This window comes from Hypomesus nipponensis, chromosome 12, assembly GCF_054491055.1.
Source record: "Hypomesus nipponensis isolate SF chromosome 12, ASM5449105v1, whole genome shotgun sequence".
Taxonomy (NCBI): domain Eukaryota; kingdom Metazoa; phylum Chordata; class Actinopteri; order Osmeriformes; family Osmeridae; genus Hypomesus; species Hypomesus nipponensis.
The window spans coordinates 13,223,245-13,246,054 of NC_140372.1; the positions used below are offsets into that span (position 1 = coordinate 13,223,245).

Below are 22,810 nucleotides of genomic sequence, written 5' to 3' on the forward strand. Positions count from 1 at the left end.
TATGACAGCCAGTGTTGTAGAAACATTGCCAGGAGGTTGCTGCAAAATCAGCTGGTGGGTTAACTTTCTGGAATAGTCTACCCCCCAGAAATGAGAAGTGTGTGTCATGTCGGTTTCTGTTAACGTAGTGTCAGTCTCATTTGGCTGTGGTCTCGTCACTCTGATTAAATCGTGTTGTTTTGATGTTGGTTCTTGAGATGATGGGGCCTGGTGCGGACCAACACACTGTTTCGATCTTATATCGCCCCCTGGTGGACACACGTGGTTGAGCTTGATCCCATCCAGTGGAAAACAAACAACAATAAACAACGTTGCTAAATGTTTCATTTAGATCAACGCCGTACGCAGATGGTTCTAACTACGTGTATTTGCATTGTTATTTCCCATGAATGATGGTACCTACTAACTGTACTAAAGGTATTTCGGTCTTCCGATGTCCCACAATGCCCAGCTGTAGAAAACCTTCACGTTAACGCAGATGACGTGTCTAGTCCGCTGCAGAAACTAGGTTATCCAGGCACAGGCTGTGACAGCAACCTGATGTCAGCAATCTACTCTCTAGTCTTCGTAGATGCTATTTAATTTGAGGATCCGGGTGTAGATATATAATATTGACGCGTAAGATTGGTTGTCGATCGAAAAAGGAAGATGAGTGGGTCTCACAGAGCTCGGTCTGTAGAATTTTCTCTCATCTGCGGAGCTCTCCTCCTTCTGCACGGAGCTACAAGTTTCTACCTTCCGGGTCTGGCTCCTGTCAGTTTTTGTAAGGCTGGCAAAGCTGAAGGCGACAAAGATGTACCGGACTGCAAGGTATTATCATCTAGTGTCTTATAACAGTTGTCTGACACGTGAAACGTGTTACCGAAGTAAGCGTTTCGGTTGACTGTCACATAATACTGTAGCTAGCTAGCGGGTAGCTATGTAGCTTACCAGCTACTGACTGTCCAGTGTATGTTGTGTGTTATTGTCAACAATAGCAAGGAATCGACTTCCAGTTTATGATAGTTAGCTCGCTAGTTACGGCCAGCTACCTGAAACTTGGCCTGTGGATTCATTATTTGTTATTTTGGGTACTTCTCTAGCACAGTGAGCTTCAGTAGTTAGGTAGCATTTGTAGTAGTACTAGTAAGCTAATGGTCTCAGTGTTTGCATAGCGGTAGCTAGCATGCTAGCTAGCCAGCATTCCAATGCTACATGGAGGGGAAAACGCTTTGCCATTGGATTTTCTTGGATTGACATACTCTTCCAAATTGAAATAATGAGTCAGCTCTTCTCTAAGGCAATGTTGAAAGACAAAAGATATATTAGATAGATAGACTGAAGGACTTACATTTGTCGTGTCTAATCCAATATGTAATGATGGTATTCAATGACACAAGTCTGTTCTAGAAAGAGTGGTCTGGAGTCGCAGAGGTCCGATAATATCAGCTTTAATGCAGCAGTTGGAAATCAACAAGCACAGAGCTCTGGGGTTGTCTACGTTTCCCTACCCGCAACAGAGTTTGGGTTGGTTCACAAAGTCCAACTATCTGTCCCTGCCCCAGCGTATATTATACAGTGCAGTAAAACAAAAACACAAGAAGAGGGTTGAGCTTGTTCTCCTGTGCAGCAGGGAGTTGTTCTTGCCGACGTGTCCCACCTGCTCGGGTGCCGTCTCCACCCGGTTTCAAGGTTGTTTCTGAATATGAAGAGATCGAGACACAAAATACAGCCTTTTCCCCACATTAACAGACACCATGTTTAAGCCTGAGCACACTTCTAAGTTCATAAGACAGAACTTTAATAAGCACAATGCATGACTTTAATAAGCACAATACATTCTTTAGGACCTATCTATCGAACGTAATCTGCTGTATGGGACTAACCCCAGTCACAAGGAACAGCAAAAGAACAGTAAAAGCACACTCACCTGGCTGGGAAATAAGTCACTACATGCCATATCATGAAATAGCATTGAGATAAAGAGTATCACATCATTTGTCATTTTGTATCTTAAGAAAACAGAAAGGAGATATAATGAAAAATAAGTCATATGATTCCAAAACCGTCCCCTGACCCCTTGCCTTGTGTTGACAGAGAACAGACTAGAGTCTTGGCTCGACTCTGATCAGTCAGTCGACTGTTGCTGTTCCCTGTGTTTACCTCCTGTTGTTTTTGTTTTCCAGACTTCCATCGAGTTGTTTGTCAACAGGTTGGATTCAGTGGAGTCTGTGCTGCCTTATGAGTACACAGCGTGAGTACTACACAACCACACAAACAACTAAACACATGCCGTCGTCTGTCTCTCCCTCACTCCTCAGAGAGCTTGCTGGCCACTGGAGCTGGGTGTGCCTTTTCTCCATTGTGTTACCCTGGCAACTTTGATCCTTTCTTTTTTCGATTGTGATGACATCATAGGGTCGTTTGGACAACTACGGGTTCTCGTCCCCCTCCCCTCTGCAGAGTTTGTAGGCCGAGTGTGTAGAGAGAGACTAGGTTGACTACTGAAATTGAATCGACTAACCTTGTCGCGCGAGTTTCTCTGATTCTCTCGCTGGAGAGATACCCGCCTGTAGGTTGAGACTCCAACTAGGGAGGGATCTCCGCAACACAAGACAGTGAAAGAAGGAAGACGGAAATGTGAAATACCGCATTCTTCCACTCGCCATTGAACCGGGGCCGTCTTCCTTCGACATGAGAGGTGTTGCTGCTCAGAGGGACTCAAACAACTCAAACAAACGTTTCCCTCCCGTCACCGTGAGCACCTGTGGGACGTGTCCACGGCCACGCTGCTCCTCTTTGACCCTCCTCCTCCGCTGCATCTGTGTAGTGTCAACAGTGTGCCGTGCCCCGGCTACCTGTTTGTCAACCTCAAGTGCAGTGTGCAGTAGGGAGTCAGATGGCTGAGCGGATAGGGATCCGGGATAGTAATCTGAAGGTTGCTAGATCGATTCCCGGCTGTGCCAAATGACGTTGTGTGTCCTTGGGCAAGGCACTTCACCCTACTTGCCTCGGGGGGGAATGTCCCTGTGCTTACTGTAAGTCGCTCTGGATAAGAGCGTCTGCTCATTGACTAAATGTGAATGTGCAGAAAGCGTGTGCGTATCAGAGAGTGTATGCTTGTGTCTATAGGGCCCTATAGTATGTATGACTTAGTATGGTCAACCTCAGGGGAGCAGCTCCTGGGTTGAGACAACACTGGGAGCATTCAGAGCAGCGTCATACAGCTGAGGGAAGCAGGAATGCAGCTATAGCGGCTGAAATCGCCCTTACTGGGATCATCCAAATGGAGGACTCTGATATTCCTTAGTTTATCCACCGCTCTGTAACTACACTGACTGTATGGCGCAGAGAGCAAACCGGTGTCGTCGTGGCCGGTAGGAACTGAAGTGCGTTTGATTTTGGTCCCAGTTCGGCAAAGATCCGTTGTTGCGAGGTCCTGTAGTCATGCCCTTTATTGATACTTTTATCTATTGAGATGGTGTTGAAACCCCTGTGTGTGTGTGTGTGTGTGTATGTTCCAGGTTTGACTTTTGTTCAGACATGAAAGAGAAGCGACCCTCTGAGAATTTGGGTCAGGTCCTGTTCGGAGAGAGAATCGAACCTTCTCCTTACAAGGTACCCACACACAAACGCGCACTGCTTCAAACACACACGCAATGTCCTCAGTTCTTCTTTGTTTTCTGTCAGTTGTTTTACCAGCTGCTTAGTTAACTTTGCTGGTGTGTGTGTGTGTGTGCTACAGTTTAACTTCCTGGAGAAGAAGGAGTGTGAGAAGGTGTGCACCAAGGAGTATGACACAACGAAGCAAGAGGACAAGTCCAAACTGGACTTCCTGAAAAAGGGCATGCTGTTAAATTACCAGCACCACTGGTGAGACACACGCACATGGATGGAGACCACACATGTACTTACAACTGTAGTTCCATAGAGAGTCACCCCTCACACACACACACCCACACACACACACTCTGTGTATATATATCCTCAACTGACCACCAGGTGGCATGTTTCACCTGTGATGACGACCCCCCCCCCCCCCCCCCCCCCCCCCCCCCCCATTAGTTTACTGCGCACACATCCCTATACAAGAGGTTACCCTCAAGCTCTATAATGGGGCCCAGGATCAGAACTTGGTCCCTTGTTTGACTTTTAACCTTGTCCTTTCCCCCGCCCCTCAGGATTGTTGACAACATGCCGGTCACATGGTGCTATGACGTGGAGGATGGACAGAAGTTTTGCAATCCCGGCTTCCCCATTGGCTGCTACGTAACAGAGGCGGGGCGCCCCAAAGACGCGTGTGTGGTCAATGTAAGTATGTGGCAGAACATGTCTGATATATGTAACATTGATCATATATGGCAGAACAAGTCTGATAGATGGCAGAAACTGTACTAGAACAAGTTTTTTGTTTGTAACGGCACCTAAAGACCCGTGTATTTTTCTTGGTGTTTGTTAAAAGGCAAGGGAATAGCTGTTTACCTGTTCTTGTTGTTGTTTTCCAGTCTGACTTCAACGACAAGGACACCTTCTACATCTTCAACCACGTGGACATCAGCATCCACTATCACGTGGTGGAGAATGAGGAGGCCGGGGCCAGGCTGGTGGCTGCCAAGATGGAGCCCAAGAGGTAGGGAAACAGACGGGGACATGGGCAGGACGACAGACAGACGGGGAGACAGACAGCTCAATCTCTCCTCCCTCCTCTCCTCCCCTCTGCTCCTCCCCTCCTCTCCCCTCCTCTCCTCTCCTGTCCTCTCGCGCCTCTTCTCCTAGCTACAAGCACACCAATGTCGAGTCTCCAGACTGCTCCGGGGGTCCTATGGATCTCAGCAACAAGTTCACCGGCAAAATCAAGATCCCCTACACGTACTCTGTTAGCTTTACGGTACGTCCCAGACATTCACACGTTCAAACTAGAACTGTCTCCGGGCTCATATACTCCTATTTAATGTTATTCTTCTTATTTTATTGTGTGTTTAGGAGGATAAGTATATTAGATGGGCCTCTCGCTGGGACTACATCCTGGAGTCTATGCCTCATACCAACATCCAATGGTTTAGGTGAGTCAAATACACCCCCACACACACACCCCCACACTCATACACACACACACACACACTCATACACACAGACACACACTCACACTCTCTCTCTCTCTCTCTCTCTCTCTCTCTCTCTCTCTCTCTCTCTCTCTCTCTCTCTCTCTATGTCTCTCTCTCTCTCTCTCTCTCTATGTCTCTCTCTCTCTCTCTCTCTCTCTCTCAGCATAATGAACTCTCTGGTGATTGTGCTGTTCCTGTCTGGCATGGTGGCCATGATCATGCTGAGGACGCTACACAAGGACATCGCTCGCTACAACCAGATGGATTCAGTGGTATGGACGACAGCTGGTCTCTGCTGACTCACTCCTAACTCACCCCTGTACCCTACCTCTCCCCTACCTCAACCCTCACTGCGACCTCAATCCTCGCCCCTACTGCAACCCTCCCCCCTAGCTCACCCCTCTACCCTAGCTCACCCCTGTACCCTAGGACACCACCAGCCTCCCCCTTAACTCACCCGGAGCCCTCCCCAGCCCGCCTTATCCCCTCTCCCCCTCCTCCTCTCTTTTTTTAAGAAGGGAAGAGGTCACACAGCACAAGATGTGGCATGTGCGCGCACACACACACCCATCACATACACAGCCCAAATACACACGTATACACACACACACATACACACACATACTCACTCATGCTCGGTGATCAAGCTCATTACTTCCAGTAGCTCTCTTCAGCCTCTGCCATCAAACTGACAGGTAGCGTCGCCGTGGCCGTCCTCTTATGTCTATCAGCTTCCATCACTACCGAGAGCCCTGACCCTTCTGTCTCTCTGTTTTGTCTCTCTCTCTCTCTCTCTCTCTCTCTCTCTCTCTCTCTCTCTCTCTCTCTCTCTGCCCTCTCTCTCTCCCCCCTCTCTCTCTCTCTCTCTCTCTGCGCTCTCTCTCTCCCCCCGTCTCTCTCTCTCTCTCTCTCTGCGCTCTCTCTCTCTCTCTCTCTCTCTCTCTCTCTCTCTCTCTCTCTCTCTCTGTCTCTCTGTCTCTGCGCTCTCTCTCCCCCCCCCCCCCCTCTCTCTCTCTCTGCACTCTCTCTCTCCCTCCCCCTCCCCCAGGAGGATGCCCAGGAGGAGTTTGGGTGGAAGCTGGTTCATGGAGACGTGTTCCGCCCCCCCAGGAAGGGCATGCTGCTCTCGGTGTTCCTGGGATCAGGAACTCAGATCTTCATCATGACCTTCGTCACCCTCTGTGAGTCCGCAGCCGGAGGGCATACTCCTCTGGTGATACCAGAGGAGTATGGTTCGGACCAGGACCTGCGAGCGAGCTGATTATCTTAACAGAAACACAGGAGCCTAACCTCCCTTCTCCTACCTCTCCCCTCCTCCAGTCTTCGCCTGCCTGGGCTTCCTGTCTCCAGCCAATCGCGGGGCGCTGATGACGTGTGCGGTGGTGCTCTGGGTGCTACTGGGCACGCCTGCTGGCTACGTGGCCGCACGCTTCTACAAATGTAAGAGAGGGAGGGGGAGGGGGAAGGGGGAGGAGAGGGGTGCAGTGACCCTGGTGTCCCCCACACCCCATCTGGGCCACAGGCCGCTCGTTAGCACCAATCAGTGTCTGTCAGGAAGAAGCTGGGGTCACATACGCTATCACAGGCACTTACTCTCTGACACACACACATGCTCTAACACACAAGCTCTCTCACACACACACACGCGCACCCTCAGCCTTCTGATCCCTGAAGAGGAAGGAGAGTACATTTTTAAGAAAGTTGAGTCTCTCGCTCTTCTCTCACTCAGTCTCTTTCTCTCTCTCCCAGCATTTGGCGGAGAGAAGTGGAAGACCAACGTTCTCCTGACAGCATTCCTCTGTCCAGGGTGAGGAAAGCAGCCTTGTCTGCCTGCCTGCCTGTCTGCCTGTCTGTCTCTGTTTTCATGCCTGCCTGCCTGCCTGCCTGCCTGCCTGCCTGCCTGCCTGCCTGCCTGCCTGTCTGTCTGTCTGTCTGCCTGTCTCTGTTTTCATGTCTGCCTGTCTGTCCATGCCTGTCTGCGTTCCTATGTCGGGAATGTCTTCATGTCTCTACAGGGTGTGTTGATTTTGTTCTCCTCACAGATCTGGTGGTCATGTGTTTGTGTGTGTGTGCTCTCCCCAGGGTGGTGTTTGCTGACTTCTTTGTGATGAACCTGATCCTGTGGGGCGAGGGCTCCTCTGCAGCGATGCCCTTTGGCACCCTGGTGGCCATCCTGGCTCTCTGGTTCTGCATCTCTGTACCCCTCACCTTCCTGGGAGCGTACTTTGGCTTCAAGAAGACCGTGAGCACACACACATCTGCACCCTCTCTCACACACACACACACACACACACACACACACACACACACACACACACACATTTACATTTAGTAATTTAGCAGATGCTCTTATTCAGAGCCACTTACAGTAAGTGATACACCGAGGCAAGTAGGATAAAGTGTTTTGCCCAAAGACACAACATCATTTGACACAGCCAGGAATCGAACCAACAACCTTCTGATTAATAGCCCGACTCCCTAACCGCTCAGCCATCTGACCCACACGCACACATCTGTACCCTCTCACACACGCACACACACAGGACCATCCATATGGTCTAAAATGCCACTGTTGCACCTCCCATCAGTCCCAAGTCCTCTGTGATTGGTTCCAGGGCATTGAGCACCCGGTGCGAACCAACCAGATCCCCCGTCAGATCCCGGAGCAGTCGTTCTACACCAAGCCCGTCCCTGGCATCGTCATGGGGGGCATCCTGCCCTTTGGCTGCATCTTCATCCAGCTCTTCTTCATCCTCAACAGCATCTGGTCCGTAGGGCACACATAACACACACATACACACACACACACCAGCACAGTTGGGCTGACTTGCTAACGTTCAGGCTATGGACGTCTCAGTCAACCTCTCTCTCTCTCTCTCTCTCTCTCTCTCTCTCTCTCTCTCTCTCTCTCTCTCTCTCTCTCTCTCTCTCTCTCTCTCTCTCTCTCTCTCTCTCTCTCTCTCTCTCTCTCTCTCTCTCTCTCTCTCTCTCTCTCTCTCTCTCTCTCTCTCTCTCTCTCTCTCTCTCTCTCTCTCTCTCTCTCTCTCTCTCTCTCTCTCTCTCTCTCTCTCTCTCTCTCTCTCTCTCTCTCTCTCTCTCTCGCTGTTTTTCTTTCTTTCTCTTTCCTTCCCTCGTTCCATTCCCCAGGTCTCACCAGATGTACTACATGTTTGGCTTCCTGTTCCTCGTCTTCATCATCCTGGTGATCACCTGCTCCGAGGCCACAATCCTGCTCTGCTACTTCCACCTGTGTGCCGAGGTAGGACACACACACACACACACACCCTCTCTGTCAGCTGGCTGTGGCTCCGTCTGACTAAAGTCCAGAGGTCTCCAACTGGATTCAACAAAGATGTTGGAGACACAGGTGTGCTGTATTAACAGATGTTAGATACTGATGCCCTGGGTGTTCCGCTGTTTCCAGGACTACCACTGGCAGTGGCGCTCGTTCCTGACCAGCGGCTTCACGGCAGTCTACTTCCTGGTCTACGCCATCCACTACTTCTTCTCCAAGCTGCAGATCAGCGGGCTGGCCTCCATCATACTGTACTTTGGCTACACCATGATCATGGCCCTAATCTTCTTCCTTTTCACTGGTACGTACTGCTGTGTGTGTGTGTTGGTCATGAAGGTCATGTAGAGAGTCACATCTCATAGAACACGCCCGAACTCTCTCATTTTCCAGCTCACTGGACCGAACACGAGACACGCGCACACACACACACACACACTTTCACACACACACTTTCCCACACACACTGAGGGACCAGACAGGACAGGACACACACTCTTGGGTGGTTCTAGAAAGTCGAGGCTTTCTGGACAGCAAAGTCCAGCTTAGAGTTTGAAGTGTCAAGTAGCAGAAAGGAGTTTTTCTCCCTTCTGTGTTATCTGGTTCTCTCTCTCTCTCTCTCTCTCTCTGTGTCTCTCTCTCTGTGTCTCTCTCTCTCTCTCTCTCTCTCTCTCTCTCTCTCTCTCTCTCTCTCTCTCTCTCTCTCTCTCTCTCTCTCTCTCTCTCTCTCTCTCTCTCTCTCTCTCTCTCTCTCTCTCTCTCTCTCTCTCTCTCTCTCTCTCTCTCTCTCTCTCTCTCTCTCTCTCTCTCTCTCTCTCTCTCTCTCTCTCTGTGTCTCTCTCTCTGTCTCTCTCTGTGTCTCTCTCTCTGTCTCTCTCTCTCTCTGTCTCTCTCTCTCTCTGTCTCTCTCTCTCTGTCTCTCTCTCTCTCTCTCTCTCTCTCTCTCTCTCTCACTGTTCCTGATCTCTCTCAATACGTAACTGCCTCTACACTCAGGTACCATTGGGTTCTTCGCTTGTTTCTGGTTTGTCACAAAGATCTACAGCGTCGTCAAGGTGGACTGAAGTCAGGCCGCCCCGCCCCGCCCCGCCCCGCCCCGCCCCGCTCCAGCTCTCCTCAGCCCTGAGGTCTCCTCTGACTCTCCTCAGCCACAGCCTCCATACAACTAAACACTACAAGTATCCATTCCACGGCCTGTCAGCTATGGATGTGTGTGTGTGTTTGCTGTAAACACACACACACACGGGCAACCCCCCCCCCCCCCCCTCCCCCAGATTTATTCGGGAAGTATGCGAGGCACCATAGTTCTCTGGAGACATACGGAGGATGACATCCTCGAGCCCCCCCAGCCCCCCCCCCCTCCCCTCATCCTCCATTAGAGAGATGGGATCAAAAAGGCGCCCCCGGCGTTTCCACGGGGACATTTGCTTCAAACGCTGCCTGAGTTTATTGTGCTATTCTGCAGTGTGGTGAGCAGCCCTCCACAGGAGCCTCCACGCACAGGGTCAAGTCTGCTCTGCGTTGTCGCCCAGGCGTCCCGGGTTTGGGGAGTTGTGCTGATTGATTGTAAATAACTTTTTTTTTTTTCTTCTTCTAAAGTTGAACCGAATTGAGGATGAGCCTTCAAAGGAATTCACCCTGTTACCATGGACACACACTTCTCCTGTTTGTCTTATCTGGTATTTATTTACTTTCTGGGGTTGTTTCAATGTTTTATTTTTTTGTTTGTTTGTTTCCTCTTTTTTGGGGGGTTGTTACAGATGCGTAAGTATTAACCAGCCGGAGGGGTCTCTGTTATTTAATGTTTTATTATTATAAGTCATTATACGTTTTTTTTGTGGCTTTTTTTTTTCTTTCTACGCCTCTTCACTCTTGTGCCTCACTGCTCGCTGTTTGGCTGAAGCCCAGAGTCACGCCATCATCCGTTCATTCATTCATCCATTCATTCAGTAATCCATTCAGTCATGCATTCAGATATTCAAACACCTAATTCATCCATCAGTTCACTCATTCATTCATTCATTCAGTTGTAGGAAGATCCATATCCTGTGTTATTGTATATAAACTCTCATAACCTCTAGTGGTGTCATGGCCAAAGAAGGGGTTCCTTCTCTGCTCCATTTACTTCGAATAATGTAATTACAACCTGAACACAAAACAAATGGTACAAAATAATAAAAGTATTTTTTTTCCTGGGAAAAAAAAAAAAGAGATTCAAACAAGTGTGTCTTGTGTGTTTGAAAAGGGGTGGATGGCTCTCAAATAATCCGAACATGAGGTCCGTATTCACACGTTTTCATAAGAGGTCGAACCATGTTAGTCATCAGTCATCGCCCCCTGGCAGATAGGACGATAGGAGTGTGACCGCCTGTCTGTTTTCCCATTGGGCAACATCTGCCTGTCAGTAGATTAAAAAGGGCTGATTGGTACGACCCCACAGAGCACCTTATGGCCGAAGCATGATGGGATATTGTCCCAGCCGACATCTGCTGAGCTGTGTTGACCCCCAACACACATACACAAACGCACAAACAAAGTCTAATGTCCACCCTCCCACCCTTCCTCACTTCTCTCTCCGTCAGTATATAATCGTACTACCAGTCAGCACTTCTGGCCGGCTGTGTGTTGTGGATCTATGAGATTGCCTGTTAAAAAGAAAATGAAGGTAAATAACAGAGAGACTAGGGTAAAAAGGAGGGAAGCATTTGACTATTGTCAGCCTGTGTCCTTCAGATGGGAAGCGTTCTCGGCCTCTGACTAGGGGTCCGATATGCAGATTTTCTGTGTACATCGAAGCTTGTGTGTCTGTGAGGTCAAGAGGTCATACAGCGAGGCCCCCCACTGAGCAGAATATAGCACACAGCCCAGACAGTTAGGAGACAGTAAGGCAAACCATGTACAAACTGGGACTTGTGAATGTAATTAACGACCACTTTACCAGCTGAACGTTCTAGTGGATCAGTGCACTGACCACTGAAGACCCGTTAAGGAAGCGATTCTGTGCATTCTATGTTTGAACTATGTCCAGAAACTCTATTTAAGCTCTCTGAAGAGAGATGTTTCTCACTCGTGCTAGCCACTCTGTTGTGGATTGGTGGCATGATCCGACGTAGAGCTGATAAAACCGAGTCAACCCTTTTTCTAATTGTCGTGACTCTTTCTGGCCTGCCTACTGACAGATCCATCCTTACAGGGTCGATTCAGTACAGTGTGGTTCCCCCCCCCCACACACACACACTACACACACACTACACACACACAAGTAGAGCGCTAACGAAAGGGGAGGACAGTCAGTAGACTGGAGCAGCTGTACAACAGAAGTGTCTTGTAAGGCCTGACTCATGTCAGCCCCTCCTCCTCTTCCTCCTCCTCTGTTCCCCTCAGACACACTTGCGGGGTGAGGTCATTGTGACGTCACGGCTGTATTCCGGAAGGATCCCTGAATGGCTGATTGTCTACTCCTAGAGGAGCCAAGGGGAGTGGGATCAGTCTTTGACTGAAAGGACGGAAAGCTTCGAGTGTTCGGTTGTCTGTAGAAGGGAGGTTACTGCCACTGTTCATTTGGTGTAACGTCACAGACACACACACAACCCCAACCCATGCCTCATAGTAACCTGCTACGATGATGAAGATGGAAGAGACGAAGCAAGCATTCCTCTCATGCTGCCTTTTACGGCTCGTCCTTTACGAGGGCGGACGGACGGCCATATTTCCACAATGCCCGGTGTCACGGCCCTGACGGAGGAGGACAGGGGGATGAAAGTGTCCCAGGGTGCTGGTGTTGGGGGGGGGGCGAGTGGGCGACCCCTTTGTTAAACCGGTGTCTCTCTTTGATGACTCCTGTTGCTCCAGGGTGTCTCTGTTCCCTTATTCTCCTCCACCCCCACCCCTCTCCTCCTCATTGCTGTTTTATTTCTGGGTGCTTTTGTCTTCCTGGTCATTATTGGTGCTCAGCTTTAGTCTCTGCCATTTCCCTCTCCTCGCTGCTTAATCAATTACAATACCCTTCCCCCGTGACCAAGTTGTGTGTGTGTGTGTTTGTGTGTGTGTGAACGCACAACACGCCTATAATGTAATTAAAACATCCACCACAAACTCAAACTCACGGAATTTGTTAGTGTCGTAAACTGAACTCCAGTAAAGTTGTGTCGTCGACGGGTCCTTTTCGTGTGTTTCGTCGCGGTGAATGTGTTGTGAGTTTGGTGGTTGTGGTTGGTTGTGTATGTGTGTGAGTCAGCCTCTAACACCTCGCAATACTTGCATGTTTTGCAAGGCCTCTGCCTCCTCTGCTAGCTAGCTTTGTGGTGCTATAAATATCTACCAGGTTCTGCCACCGAACTGTTGGGTTTTGCAACCTAAATTTGAGGCCATGCAACACAGTGCAGTGTTAAGCAAGGTTCTGCAACAGAGGTATCCTATTGGTCATTGCTGACTGACTCACAGACTTCCATACATCCCTGGTTCCATCCAGCATAACCTCTACACACCCCTAACCCTTGTATTACCCTGCTACTACCTACACACACACACACACACACACACACACAGACAGACGAGAAGAACAGTTGTGCCCTCTGTTCTACGGGGGTGTTTCAGTCAGATTTCAGCAGGGTTTCTCTTTCTCCTCTACAGGGAAGCCTGGCGGGGGGGCTGTGTGTGTGTGTGTATGTGTGTGCGCGCATGTGTGTGTGTGTGTATAATAACTCTGTAGGGGTCCTTCATGCCAGTGTGCCCATGGCGGATCATTTAGTCTAGTTATTCATCTCCTCCTGCAGTCAATACAAACACCCCATAATAGCCCTTCTCCTCCACACCCTAACACTTACTCCTCCTTTCACTCCTTCCTTCGTTCTTTATCCCTCTGTCATCCCTGATGAATGAGTGTGACTAACCGAGGATTGGATGGGAAGTGTATGGTGTTCAAGGGTCATAATGGACAGACCCACACGCATGACTGTGCTATAGAATGTCTGTGTGTGCGTGTGTTTGTGTGTGTTCATGAGCAGATAATAGTCAAATACAATGCATCAAAGCTAACAGAGGGATTAAAATTGTAGTCCTGGGGGTAATTAATTCCAGGTAATCTCGTATTCCAGATTAAGACTTCATCGTGGGCCAGCGGAACAGAACAGCCTGGAGGGCTTGCTCGTTAACAGAGTTGGGTGACCAGAGTTAGACAGTGTCTCTTTCTAACTTTGTCGATGACGACCGGCGTTGGAGAGAGAATGTGAAAGAGAGGAAAAGGGGCAAAGGGAAAGAGAGAGCGAGAGACATGCAGGGGGAGACAGAGAGAGTAAAGGTAAGAGTGACTCCTGTGTTGTTGTTGTTTATAGGGGGAACATGGAAACAATTAGAGGAAGGTATTTCTCCACAGCCTTCATTACCAGTGTGATGGTGACACTCTACTACACACACTTCACTACACACACACACACACACACACACACACATATACCGAAGACTCCTAAAACCTTCATTACTTCTTCCTTCTTCTATTGCCCCCCCACCCCCAATGCAGAGTCATGGTTGACTAGTCTCTAAAGGCTACACTCATCTGTTTACCCCTGTGTAAGGGTCTTTCAATCCTCTTTTCCTTTGTCCATCTCTACCTTCCCTCGTTTGGCCGACGAGGCTTATTGGCTAATAATGAGCATTAGTCAGCCTCGAGCACATCCTCTTATTAACACATACATACACTCACACACATACTGGACCCTCAACAATGTATAATCTGTAATCCTCCATCAAATTCTGACCATTCATCATCACTGGAACCTTAAGTAAAGAATCACTCCACACATATAGCATTAACCCACCACACATTGTACTCCCCTGCTGTGCACACTCACACACACAAAGAAGGTCCATAAGTTTAAACATTAACATAGTAGCCTACTCACTAGTTTCAAAGAACAGATCGTTCATATTAGTTCATGCCCTTAAATCAAAACATGGTGAATAGTTGAGATTTGTCAAACGTTATTGATGAAGACTGGGTTCACTTTACATTAAGTCTGACTGTCCTGATGTTTCATTATCCAAGTTCTGACATGCTAGCCTGATTTAACACAGTCTTGATGAAGATGGAGGTTCTCTGTGTTTTGGAAGGTGACGAACCAGACTCCGTTCTTAATCGTGTTTTCTCCAGCACTTTCACCTCTAGTGTCTTTTGGTGAAGTGCATGGCGTCACCGTGTCTGAGAAAGTTAGCCCACTCATTCTCAGTCACCGTGGCTAAAGGCGCCCGGCATGAAAGATATCTCAGCGGCCGGTTCACTATAGGGGTGAACAAATCGCTGACAAAGAAACCGTCTTTTCAATTCAGCGGCGTCGTTAAGACAACGGCTCGGTATCTCCACAATATGTTCCACTTCAAAAGCGGTCTTCATTCAGTGGCGTCTGCCAGGCAAATGAGAATGTGTGTCTAACTATACCCTTCGTTACAAATGATTGTGTTGACTCACTGCATTTTCAACAGACGTGTTCAACACTGACCGGAGACTCGAATTGTCCACTTTCAGAGTAAACGAGACAAAAGACTGAAGAGACGGCAGGCCCAAAAAGGTTGTTCGTGTCAGGAACCCCATTGACTCCACCTCGGTCATTCAAACGAAATCCAAACGGGTACAAACAGATAAATAGGGGTAAACAAATATATTGACATTGAAAGCAGCCACCAGAAACGTGTGTATATTAAAATTTATTCAGTCAATATGAAAGGATGGGAAAATAGATTTTAACACTCAATAAATGATGATAAAGTACAATAAACAGGACTCATGTAAGCTAGCTCATCACTTCAGAACAAAATACAGCCATGAGCCAACATCTCAGTAAGTACAATCAAAGGTAAACAAGGTTCTTGGGTCATATGCTGACCATCCAATACACATTTTAAAATTCGAACTACTTGAGGTGCACTTGATTTAACTTAGCTTTCAAAGCAGAGGTTGTCCTACTTACAACGTATTTGTCCTATAGGGACAATTCAATCAGTTCTATGGTGCCTGTTAAGTTAAAACAAGCATACCTCCAGTGTTTCTAATCCATATCTGACCCAGGTGTGGTCACATCTCATTCTGGCAACACAGTTCATCATGGTCTAACTCTCTCAGGCCAACTACCTGCTGTCTGCAGCGGTCACACACACTCGCCATAAAGGGACAATTCACTGGTTTGTCACAATAACAAATAAATGTAATCTGGTACCAGAAGTGCCAGAGGGGTCAGCATCGCAGCTCAGAGAAATGTGTGTTTGTGTGTGTATACCGTTTGGGCATGTGATACCATGTGTCCACTGCAGCTTTATACCGTTACAGCAGGGCGGGCGGGCGGGGAGTTGTGAGTTGTCTATATTTAACGTCCAATGGGCAGTGTTCCCATGTACATGTCAAATGCACGGCATAAGATGTCACACACTACCGGTCTACATGCATCCCTTCATCAATCCCTCCCTCCAGCTGACAAAGAACTCTGGGGAGCATAATGATGAGGCTGTCATCGTTACAAGTGGGTACAGGATTAAACATGTGCAACATCAGAGGGACATATGTAAAGATAATACAAACATATACAATACAAATACTCCCCATCTCTATCTCTCTCATACACACACACAGACACACACACACACACACACAGCTATGCATAGTTGTCATGACCTCAGTGTCCTAGAGTAACCCTGTCCCTCCAGAGTGAAATGTTTCACACACGCACAAAAATAAATCTATCATATCCATTAACCAGGACTTCCTTTCTGATATTTTAACTTATTTAACAAAATCCAAATATTTAACATTTTGATATTTGACCGATCCCAGTTAGTTATAATGAAGCACAGGACCACATCTTATCCCAAAGAGAATAGTGTTGGGTGCCACCACATTAACACTAAATAAAGAAATAACAATTTAAGAACTACCTCAATGGTTCCATAGAACACCCTTCACAGGTCCAAAAGTTTCCATATTGAAACCTCTGTATAAACTAAGAACCATATAGAGTTCCAAACAGCACCGTACAGAGCTGAAAGGGGTTCTACTGTATGGGAACCTTTTTCCAGAGGGTTTGGAACAAGTTTGGGTGGAGATGTGTGGTTCCATCCAGGGCACCACAACGTCTTCTGAGGAACTCGACCGTCCTCCATCCCTATCTTAGTTCTCTTATGGCAACACGTTATAATGGCTTACAAAATGACCCCCAGGTGAGCAATGTGGTCCCTGGGGAAAACAAGTCCAGTCCACCCGCAGTGATGATGGTCACTAGACTTGCTCACCCCCCCCCTCCCCCCCCAAACTCAAACAGACAAGTCTTAGGGACACTGCAACAGAGCTGGTTCGGTGACGAGCAGGCCCAGACCTGAACGTCTGTGCTGGGCTCCAGTGCTAATGCCAAGGCCTTCAGCTTAGCGCGCAAACATAATTTATGGCCGGCAGGATACCCCCCGCCCCCCTTCTCCACCCCCATCCATGACCCCCCTACCCCCCCCCACTGCGAGGTCCACCCATGTACACGGCGGCCCCAGAGTACTGGAGGCCTGGTGTTACGTGTTGTACTCGTCGTCGTCGCTGGGTTCTGACTTGATGTCGTCAGGGTGGATCTGGAGGTAGTTCTGGGTGGCGGTCCTGGTACACACGTACCACTCCTTCATGTCTGTCACCTGAGGTAGTGGGGGGTTCACTGATTGGTTCCTCTGTGTCCTAGGGGGAGGGTTTGCCTGGTTCCTGACCAACCCCGACAGGGAGAGGTCAAGGGGTCCGGAGTTGGGGGAGGGGCAGAAGAGGACCTTGCGCTCGATGGATGAGGGGGAGGAGTCGAAGTGGATCTTGAGATCTAGTGGTTCCGAGGTAGGCGAGGCCTTGACGTGGACCTTCATGTGTTTGCGGAGGGAGCTGGGGTGAGTGTAGGACTTCCCACAGCCCAGGGCTTTGCAGTCGTAGGGCTTGGAGCTGGTGTGGACCTGCGAGTGCTTCTTCCTGTCGCTGCTGTTGGCGAAGCGGCGCTCGCAGAACTCACACTGGAACGGCTTCTCCCCTGGATGAGAGGAATGACAGGGAAGAGGAAGGAAAGAGAGGCACGATTTGGAAGGTTGGAGGGGAGAAGAGATGGAATGAGAACAGGATCAATAAGAGGAGCGGAGGGATGGAGAAGTGCAGAGGGGAGGGGTGGAGGACCAGAGCGACAGAGAGGAGTGCAAGAAATAAACAATTGATTCAATTGTAGACTAAATACAGCACCTTGATGTTAGCATTCTGTTTTCAGATTCATCAGTGGCAAACTACTCCTTCATAAACTGTGTTTATGTGGGCCACACTTTATCTAGATCTACTTCCTAATTACCAAACCAACCCAAATTTATATTTATAAATACCAACAGGTTCACTTATTCCATATCCTTGTAGTTCCTGCACCCTGACCTGCCCTTGGAACATGTTACACTCAACACTGCTGTAAGGAAGGACACCAGCCTTAGCTTCTTCAAGCATAGCAACATGATGTCCACCTTAACATCTATAGCCATGAAAGGTTAAGTTTCAATCAGTTAGTTTGACACTTTCCTACACACAAACGGACATGACACTAGACAGACACTGCTTCGCCTTAAGGCAAATTTATAAACAGACCTTAAGACAAGACAGTTGATAGGCTATAGTTACCCGCCATCACAAAATGAAGCACAATGCACGCCATTCAGACAAGCCTAAATCAAGATATCCTCGAAGCCATTACATATGGAGTCTTTGCTAGCTAGTTTAGCTAGTCAGGTTACACACTATTTTTTTCAATTGTGATGGGGTCGCTATGGGGACCATTTGCCGTGCCCCTTCTTCAAAAAACATACCAGTGTGCGTGCGTGTGTGAATCTTAAGGTTTTCCGAACGGGCGAACATTTTCCCGCAGTCAGGGAATGAGCATGAGAAGGGTTTCTCCCCGGTATGCACTCGGATGTGGTTAATCAGTTTATATTTCGCCTTGAAAGCCTTCCCTTCGCGCAGACATTCTTCCCACATACAGACATGGCTCAGAGACTCGAGCCCAGCGACGTGATCCATGGTGACGTGGTCGACCAGCTCGTGCATGGAACTGAAAGTTAGATCGCAGATCTTTTGTTTGGAGGTTTTGCTAAGCTCGGTCCATTTGCAAATCAACTCGGTCTTTATTGCCCCGTTCGGATAGGAGCCAGTCGGGGCGGCGCGAGGAGGCGATGCGATGCTCGAGGCAACCGAGTTGTTGTTGCGGAGCGGAGGGAGGCCATTGTGCCGCGCGCCCGCCCGCTGCATGGTAGAGACGGGCAGCTGGCTAGCTCCGTCGGCGGATTGAAGCCGCTCTGGTTTCGTTAAAACCGCGTATAACTCTCTCCCCCACCCGGTTTTGAGAAGGCGCATGTGGCAGTCCAGGGGTACCCCGCGGCTCGGTTACACCCGGGCGGTCCGTCCCTCCATGCTCGCTCGATAGTACAAGGAACCGTATTCACACCAGAGGAGGTATCAGCTATAGCGTCCCAATAGTCTGAAATGGTGCCCTCTCCTGGTGTTTGCCTTCTGTTTATCTGACCTTAACAAATGGGATAGACTGAAGCAAGATGGCGTCCTTCTTTAAAAGGCCTATTTTGCGTATGTGATGTCTTTTAGATTAGTGTTTACAAAGGAGAGGACGAGAGGGAAGGACGGAGTTTAAGAGTGCACCTAGTGGTAGGTATGCAAAACTCTCACAGCTAGTGCCAGTTCAACTAGGCCTCCCACTGTGTGGCTGTATAGAATAGGGCTAGATGAAGCCTGTGTGGAAATGTTTTTCCCAATAGGCTACACATTTATTTTCATTTCACTTCCATTTTTTTTTCTTTCATGTTAATAAATTCGTTCACAACCATCCGTTTATTGATAATTAATTAGGACTCGTTGATATTGTTGAGCATATGGAGGAAATGTCGGACCAGGGTTTTGGTCCATCAGATCTAATAAAACTTGAGTTCTTTCAGCTTGGCGAGTCCAGAGAGACACACTCCTCTTTCCTGTCCGACTGGAAATCTATTTTTTCCTCCTGATTTCAGCCCTTCCTTTGAACTTGGGCCACCCCCGCAGTTCTGTCAGCGGGGCAGGGAGACACATGGCCCGGGTATGGAGGTGGTGCATGTCTTTACCCTCCATGCTTATCATCCCACCCGCTACTATAGGGTGGGATTCGCTAACCACGGATTCGCTTTTAAAGATTCCCTTTCTCGTACCTTTAGGGCCAACAAAGATTCAACAACAAAAATAGGTTTCTGATCCCACAATGGGTGTTATTTCTAATGCTTACATAACTAGGGGCTGTATTAGAGGCAGCTGTAAAAGTTTGCTGTCCAGGAGGATATAACAACCTAATAAATTCAATAGATTTTCTTTGAAAAAACAGTTTCCCGTCAAGGCCCCCTGCCCCCCAAAAACACAGTCTGGGCGGGGCGCCCACTGGAGACTAACCTTTAATTGGTGGAAGGGACGGGGGTCCACCAGACGACGTGTCCAATCAGCGCTCAGCTCGGGGACCCCCCGGGCTCCCTAAAAGAGGAGGTAAGATGTGACTCGTGAGTACCTTGGAGAGTAGAGCCGTAGACTTCAGGGAGCACGAGAACAGGCTGGTCTAATCTTTTTCGCATTCCACATTGACAACAATATATTTTTTATATGTTTGTTTATAACCGAAGCTATTGATACAGCTATAGCTGTAGGATTTTCTGGTCCAGCTGTGAAAATATTTGCTCTACATTGCAGCTATCATTTTAAAGGAACTTTAAAATCCTTATAGATCTTTTTTGGTTACATTTGAGGACATTCAGTGTTCAAATATTGTCTTGTGCGCATCGACAATACCGTGAGCCCAGGGCCTCGCTGTGATGCTGTTGGAGTCTAGTTATCAGGCCGCGAGCACAGGGGTCAGCGCGTTCTCTAGACACCAACCCGCTTCTGAGATGCACGATCGGGAATCTGGCTTCATGGACGCAGTTCACATGGGCGCTTTTAAGCTAAATGATCATTCACCAGGTCAGGGTACTACGTTCGCAGGCCAGGGGAGTGGGTACGCGGCCTCCTATGCCAGTTCTACCCGGGACTTTATCCTACGTAACCGGGGGTTCGGAGGAGACTCACCCTCAGGTAACGACCAGCACGCACTACTCAGAACCATGGCGGGGTCCCTGCATCACCCTCACGCGGACGGCCAGGGGCACGGGCACATACTCTTCCCTGGGATTCATGAACAGCACCATGGCTCTGCCAACGTGCTGGGCGGGCGGCTGGGGATGCCTGGCGAGGTGTTCGGGCGAGCGGACCAATACCATCATGTATCCGGACCAAGAGCGGACCCTTACGGCCAGTACGGTGCCATAGGTCTGAACATGGGAATGGCTACGCATCACCACCCCGGCGCTTTCTTCCGTTACATGCGACAGCAGTGCATCAAACAGGAGTTGATTTGCAAGTGGGTTGACCCTGATCAACCAGGTGGCTCCAGCCGATGCTGTGGCAAGACCTACGGCACCATGCACGATCTGGTGGCGCACGTCTCCGTGGAACACGTCGGTGGGCCCGAGCAGAGTAGCCACGTCTGCTTCTGGGAAGACTGCCCGCGAGAGATCAAACCGTTCAAGGCCAAATACAAGCTGGTGAATCACATTCGCGTGCACACCGGGGAGAAACCGTTCCCGTGCCCATTCCCTGGTTGTAGCAAGGTGTTTGCGCGCTCAGAAAACCTTAAAATCCACAAGCGGACGCACACAGGTAAAACATTAGACCGCTAATATTTGGCAACCTTACAATTTATGTTAAATGGTCAAGAGATTATTATTGATGTTGGCCATGCTTATTTATTTAAACTTTACCCGTAGTAATGTGTTCTTATACCCTTTTGTAATATATTCTAAACCCTTGTATTCTTGTTCTCTCCTTCCTTTCTTTCCAGGAGAGAAGCCGTTCGTGTGTGATTACTTCGGCTGCGACAGACGCTTTGCCAACAGCAGTGACCGCAAGAAACACATGCACGTTCACACGTCTGACAAGCCCTATCTGTGCAAGATGTGTGAGAAGTCCTACACGCATCCAAGCTCTCTGCGCAAACATATGAAGGTATGGTAATTCTCCTTGTACATATGTATTTTACTTCAACGTTTTTGCATTTAAGATCAATAATTTCCATCAAATGATGTACTTATTTAGCTCATGATGTGTTTTTTTTTTGCAGGTCCACGACTCGCTCTCAACCACCGAGTCCTCTCCAGCCGCCAGCTCAGGGTACGAGTCCACTAGTCCATCTGGTCTGGTGTCTCCCGCCTCAGAGTCGCAGAGCAACATGTCCCCGGACAGCATCGTGCTCGGACACAGCGGACACAGCCACAGCAACTTCAGTGAGTGGTACGTCTGAACGCCACGCAAAATTCTTGGACATCGGATCAACATCTCGGGGAATACTCAGGGGACTGATGCACCTGAAACAGAGACAACATGTGGGGGCTATTGGACTGTAAAATGGACCATGCCTCCAAGAAATGATTGTGAACTGATGCAAGCCGTTAAAAAAGAAACGACCAATAGGAACTGAAATGGAAGGTTATAATCAGTCAAAAGTTGGTTAGGTTCTGAAACCCTTTTCTGAGTGGTTGGTAACCTTATTAATTCCAAAAAAGTGCCAAAGCAAAACATTCTTTATGTTCGTCTATTTACATTTTAAGAAATATCTATCGATAAAGATATTTGAGTAAGTGTTTTATATTATCCTCAGTAAAGGGCAACTCGTTTATAGGCTGCTGTAAAGGAAACTATTTATAGATATATTGTTGACCTTTTTATTTTGTTTAATTACTTGTTCATATAATGTTTGTTTTTGTACTGTATAAAAAATAAATGAATGTAAAACAAATCAGCGTTTTCCATTTATGATGCCCATGTGTGTAACAACTTCATAGAGACTAAATAGCCTAAAAGATGCATTTTTGGTAGGACTACATCTGACAATGACCATAACATTTTTCAAATGTATTTTAATTGTTCCGTTCAACTATATTCACAGTTATTTTACAGATTCAACATTTAGGATTTACGTAATTAAGAGACTAATTAATTCAGACAATGGCTTTGTGGTCATCACAGGTCAGTGAGTGTGGTAGCTACAATATAGCATAAGGTACTGTCAGGATCATGCAAAATAGAGCGTAATAAGCCTACATTTTAAAAACGTTGGCATCTGAAAAGACACTGTCTGGTTAATGTAGGCCTAGTCTTTTTTTACAATCATGTCACGAAGGGATTCGTGGTTGTCCTCTGATAACTTATTTATATGATATAATCATGTCTAACTGATATCTTAGTTAAACTCTCAAAGAACACAAACTCAAATAGGAGCGAAATGTAGTTGTAATTGAAGCTCCCATAATGTACCATCAAACCAGAGTAGGCTAGCCTGTG

General features: G+C 48.1%; 3 protein-coding genes across 3 annotated transcripts; 2 read left to right on the forward strand and 1 right to left on the reverse strand.

Moving 5' to 3' along the window:
- The first annotated feature begins 435 nt into the window (after window positions 1-435).
- Window positions 436-10,598, forward strand: tm9sf2 (transmembrane 9 superfamily member 2). The gene is made up of 17 exons (XM_084667766.1): window positions 436-810; window positions 2,166-2,233; window positions 3,504-3,597; window positions 3,725-3,852; window positions 4,161-4,290; window positions 4,485-4,609; window positions 4,756-4,867; window positions 4,963-5,042; window positions 5,248-5,356; window positions 6,133-6,265; window positions 6,405-6,524; window positions 6,834-6,891; window positions 7,167-7,326; window positions 7,700-7,851; window positions 8,232-8,343; window positions 8,509-8,680; window positions 9,373-10,598. Exons 1-17 carry the CDS (start codon window positions 649-651, stop codon window positions 9,438-9,440), a joined length of 1,983 nt encoding a protein of 660 aa, XP_084523892.1. The 5' UTR covers window positions 436-648; the 3' UTR covers window positions 9,441-10,598.
- A 6,267-nt stretch (window positions 10,599-16,865) lies between these two features.
- Window positions 16,866-18,945, reverse strand: LOC146261251 (uncharacterized). Its single transcript, XM_084667770.1, has 2 exons — window positions 18,217-18,945; window positions 16,866-17,408 (listed from the first exon to the last, which is right to left on the reverse strand). Exons 1-2 carry the CDS (start codon window positions 18,758-18,760, stop codon window positions 16,918-16,920), a joined length of 1,035 nt encoding a protein of 344 aa, XP_084523896.1. The 5' UTR covers window positions 18,761-18,945; the 3' UTR covers window positions 16,866-16,917.
- A 94-nt stretch (window positions 18,946-19,039) lies between these two features.
- LOC146261252 (zinc finger protein ZIC 2-like) lies at window positions 19,040-22,535 on the forward strand. Its single transcript, XM_084667769.1, has 3 exons — window positions 19,040-21,130; window positions 21,312-21,475; window positions 21,591-22,535. The coding sequence occupies exons 1-3, from the start codon at window positions 20,248-20,250 to the stop codon at window positions 21,768-21,770; spliced, it is 1,227 nt and encodes a 408-aa protein (XP_084523895.1). The 5' UTR covers window positions 19,040-20,247; the 3' UTR covers window positions 21,771-22,535.
- The last annotated feature ends 275 nt before the right edge of the window (window positions 22,536-22,810 follow it).

What these genes read in the sequence shown, in the direction of transcription:
- LOC146261252 (XM_084667769.1), top strand. Translation starts at nt 20,248, where the DNA reads ATGCTGTTGGAGTCTAGTTATCAGGCCGCGAGCACAGGGGTCAGCGCG. An exon ending in CCACAAGCGGACGCACACAG is followed by an intron (nt 21,131 to 21,311) that starts GTAAAACATTAG and finishes CTTTCTTTCCAG; the next exon opens with GAGAGAAGCCGTTCGTGTGT. An exon ending in CTCTGCGCAAACATATGAAG is followed by an intron (nt 21,476 to 21,590) that starts GTATGGTAATTC and finishes TTTTTTTTGCAG; the next exon opens with GTCCACGACTCGCTCTCAAC.
- tm9sf2 (XM_084667766.1), top strand. Translation starts at nt 649, where the DNA reads ATGAGTGGGTCTCACAGAGCTCGGTCTGTAGAATTTTCTCTCATCTGC. An exon ending in AAGACGCGTGTGTGGTCAAT is followed by an intron (nt 4,291 to 4,484) that starts GTAAGTATGTGG and finishes GTTGTTTTCCAG; the next exon opens with TCTGACTTCAACGACAAGGA. An exon ending in CGTACTCTGTTAGCTTTACG is followed by an intron (nt 4,868 to 4,962) that starts GTACGTCCCAGA and finishes TTGTGTGTTTAG; the next exon opens with GAGGATAAGTATATTAGATG.
- LOC146261251 (XM_084667770.1), bottom strand. Translation starts at nt 18,760, where the DNA reads ATGCGCCTTCTCAAAACCGGGTGGGGGAGAGAGTTATACGCGGTTTTA. An exon ending in TCACACACGCACGCACACTG is followed by an intron (nt 17,409 to 18,216) that starts GTATGTTTTTTG and finishes CCTCTCATCCAG; the next exon opens with GGGAGAAGCCGTTCCAGTGT.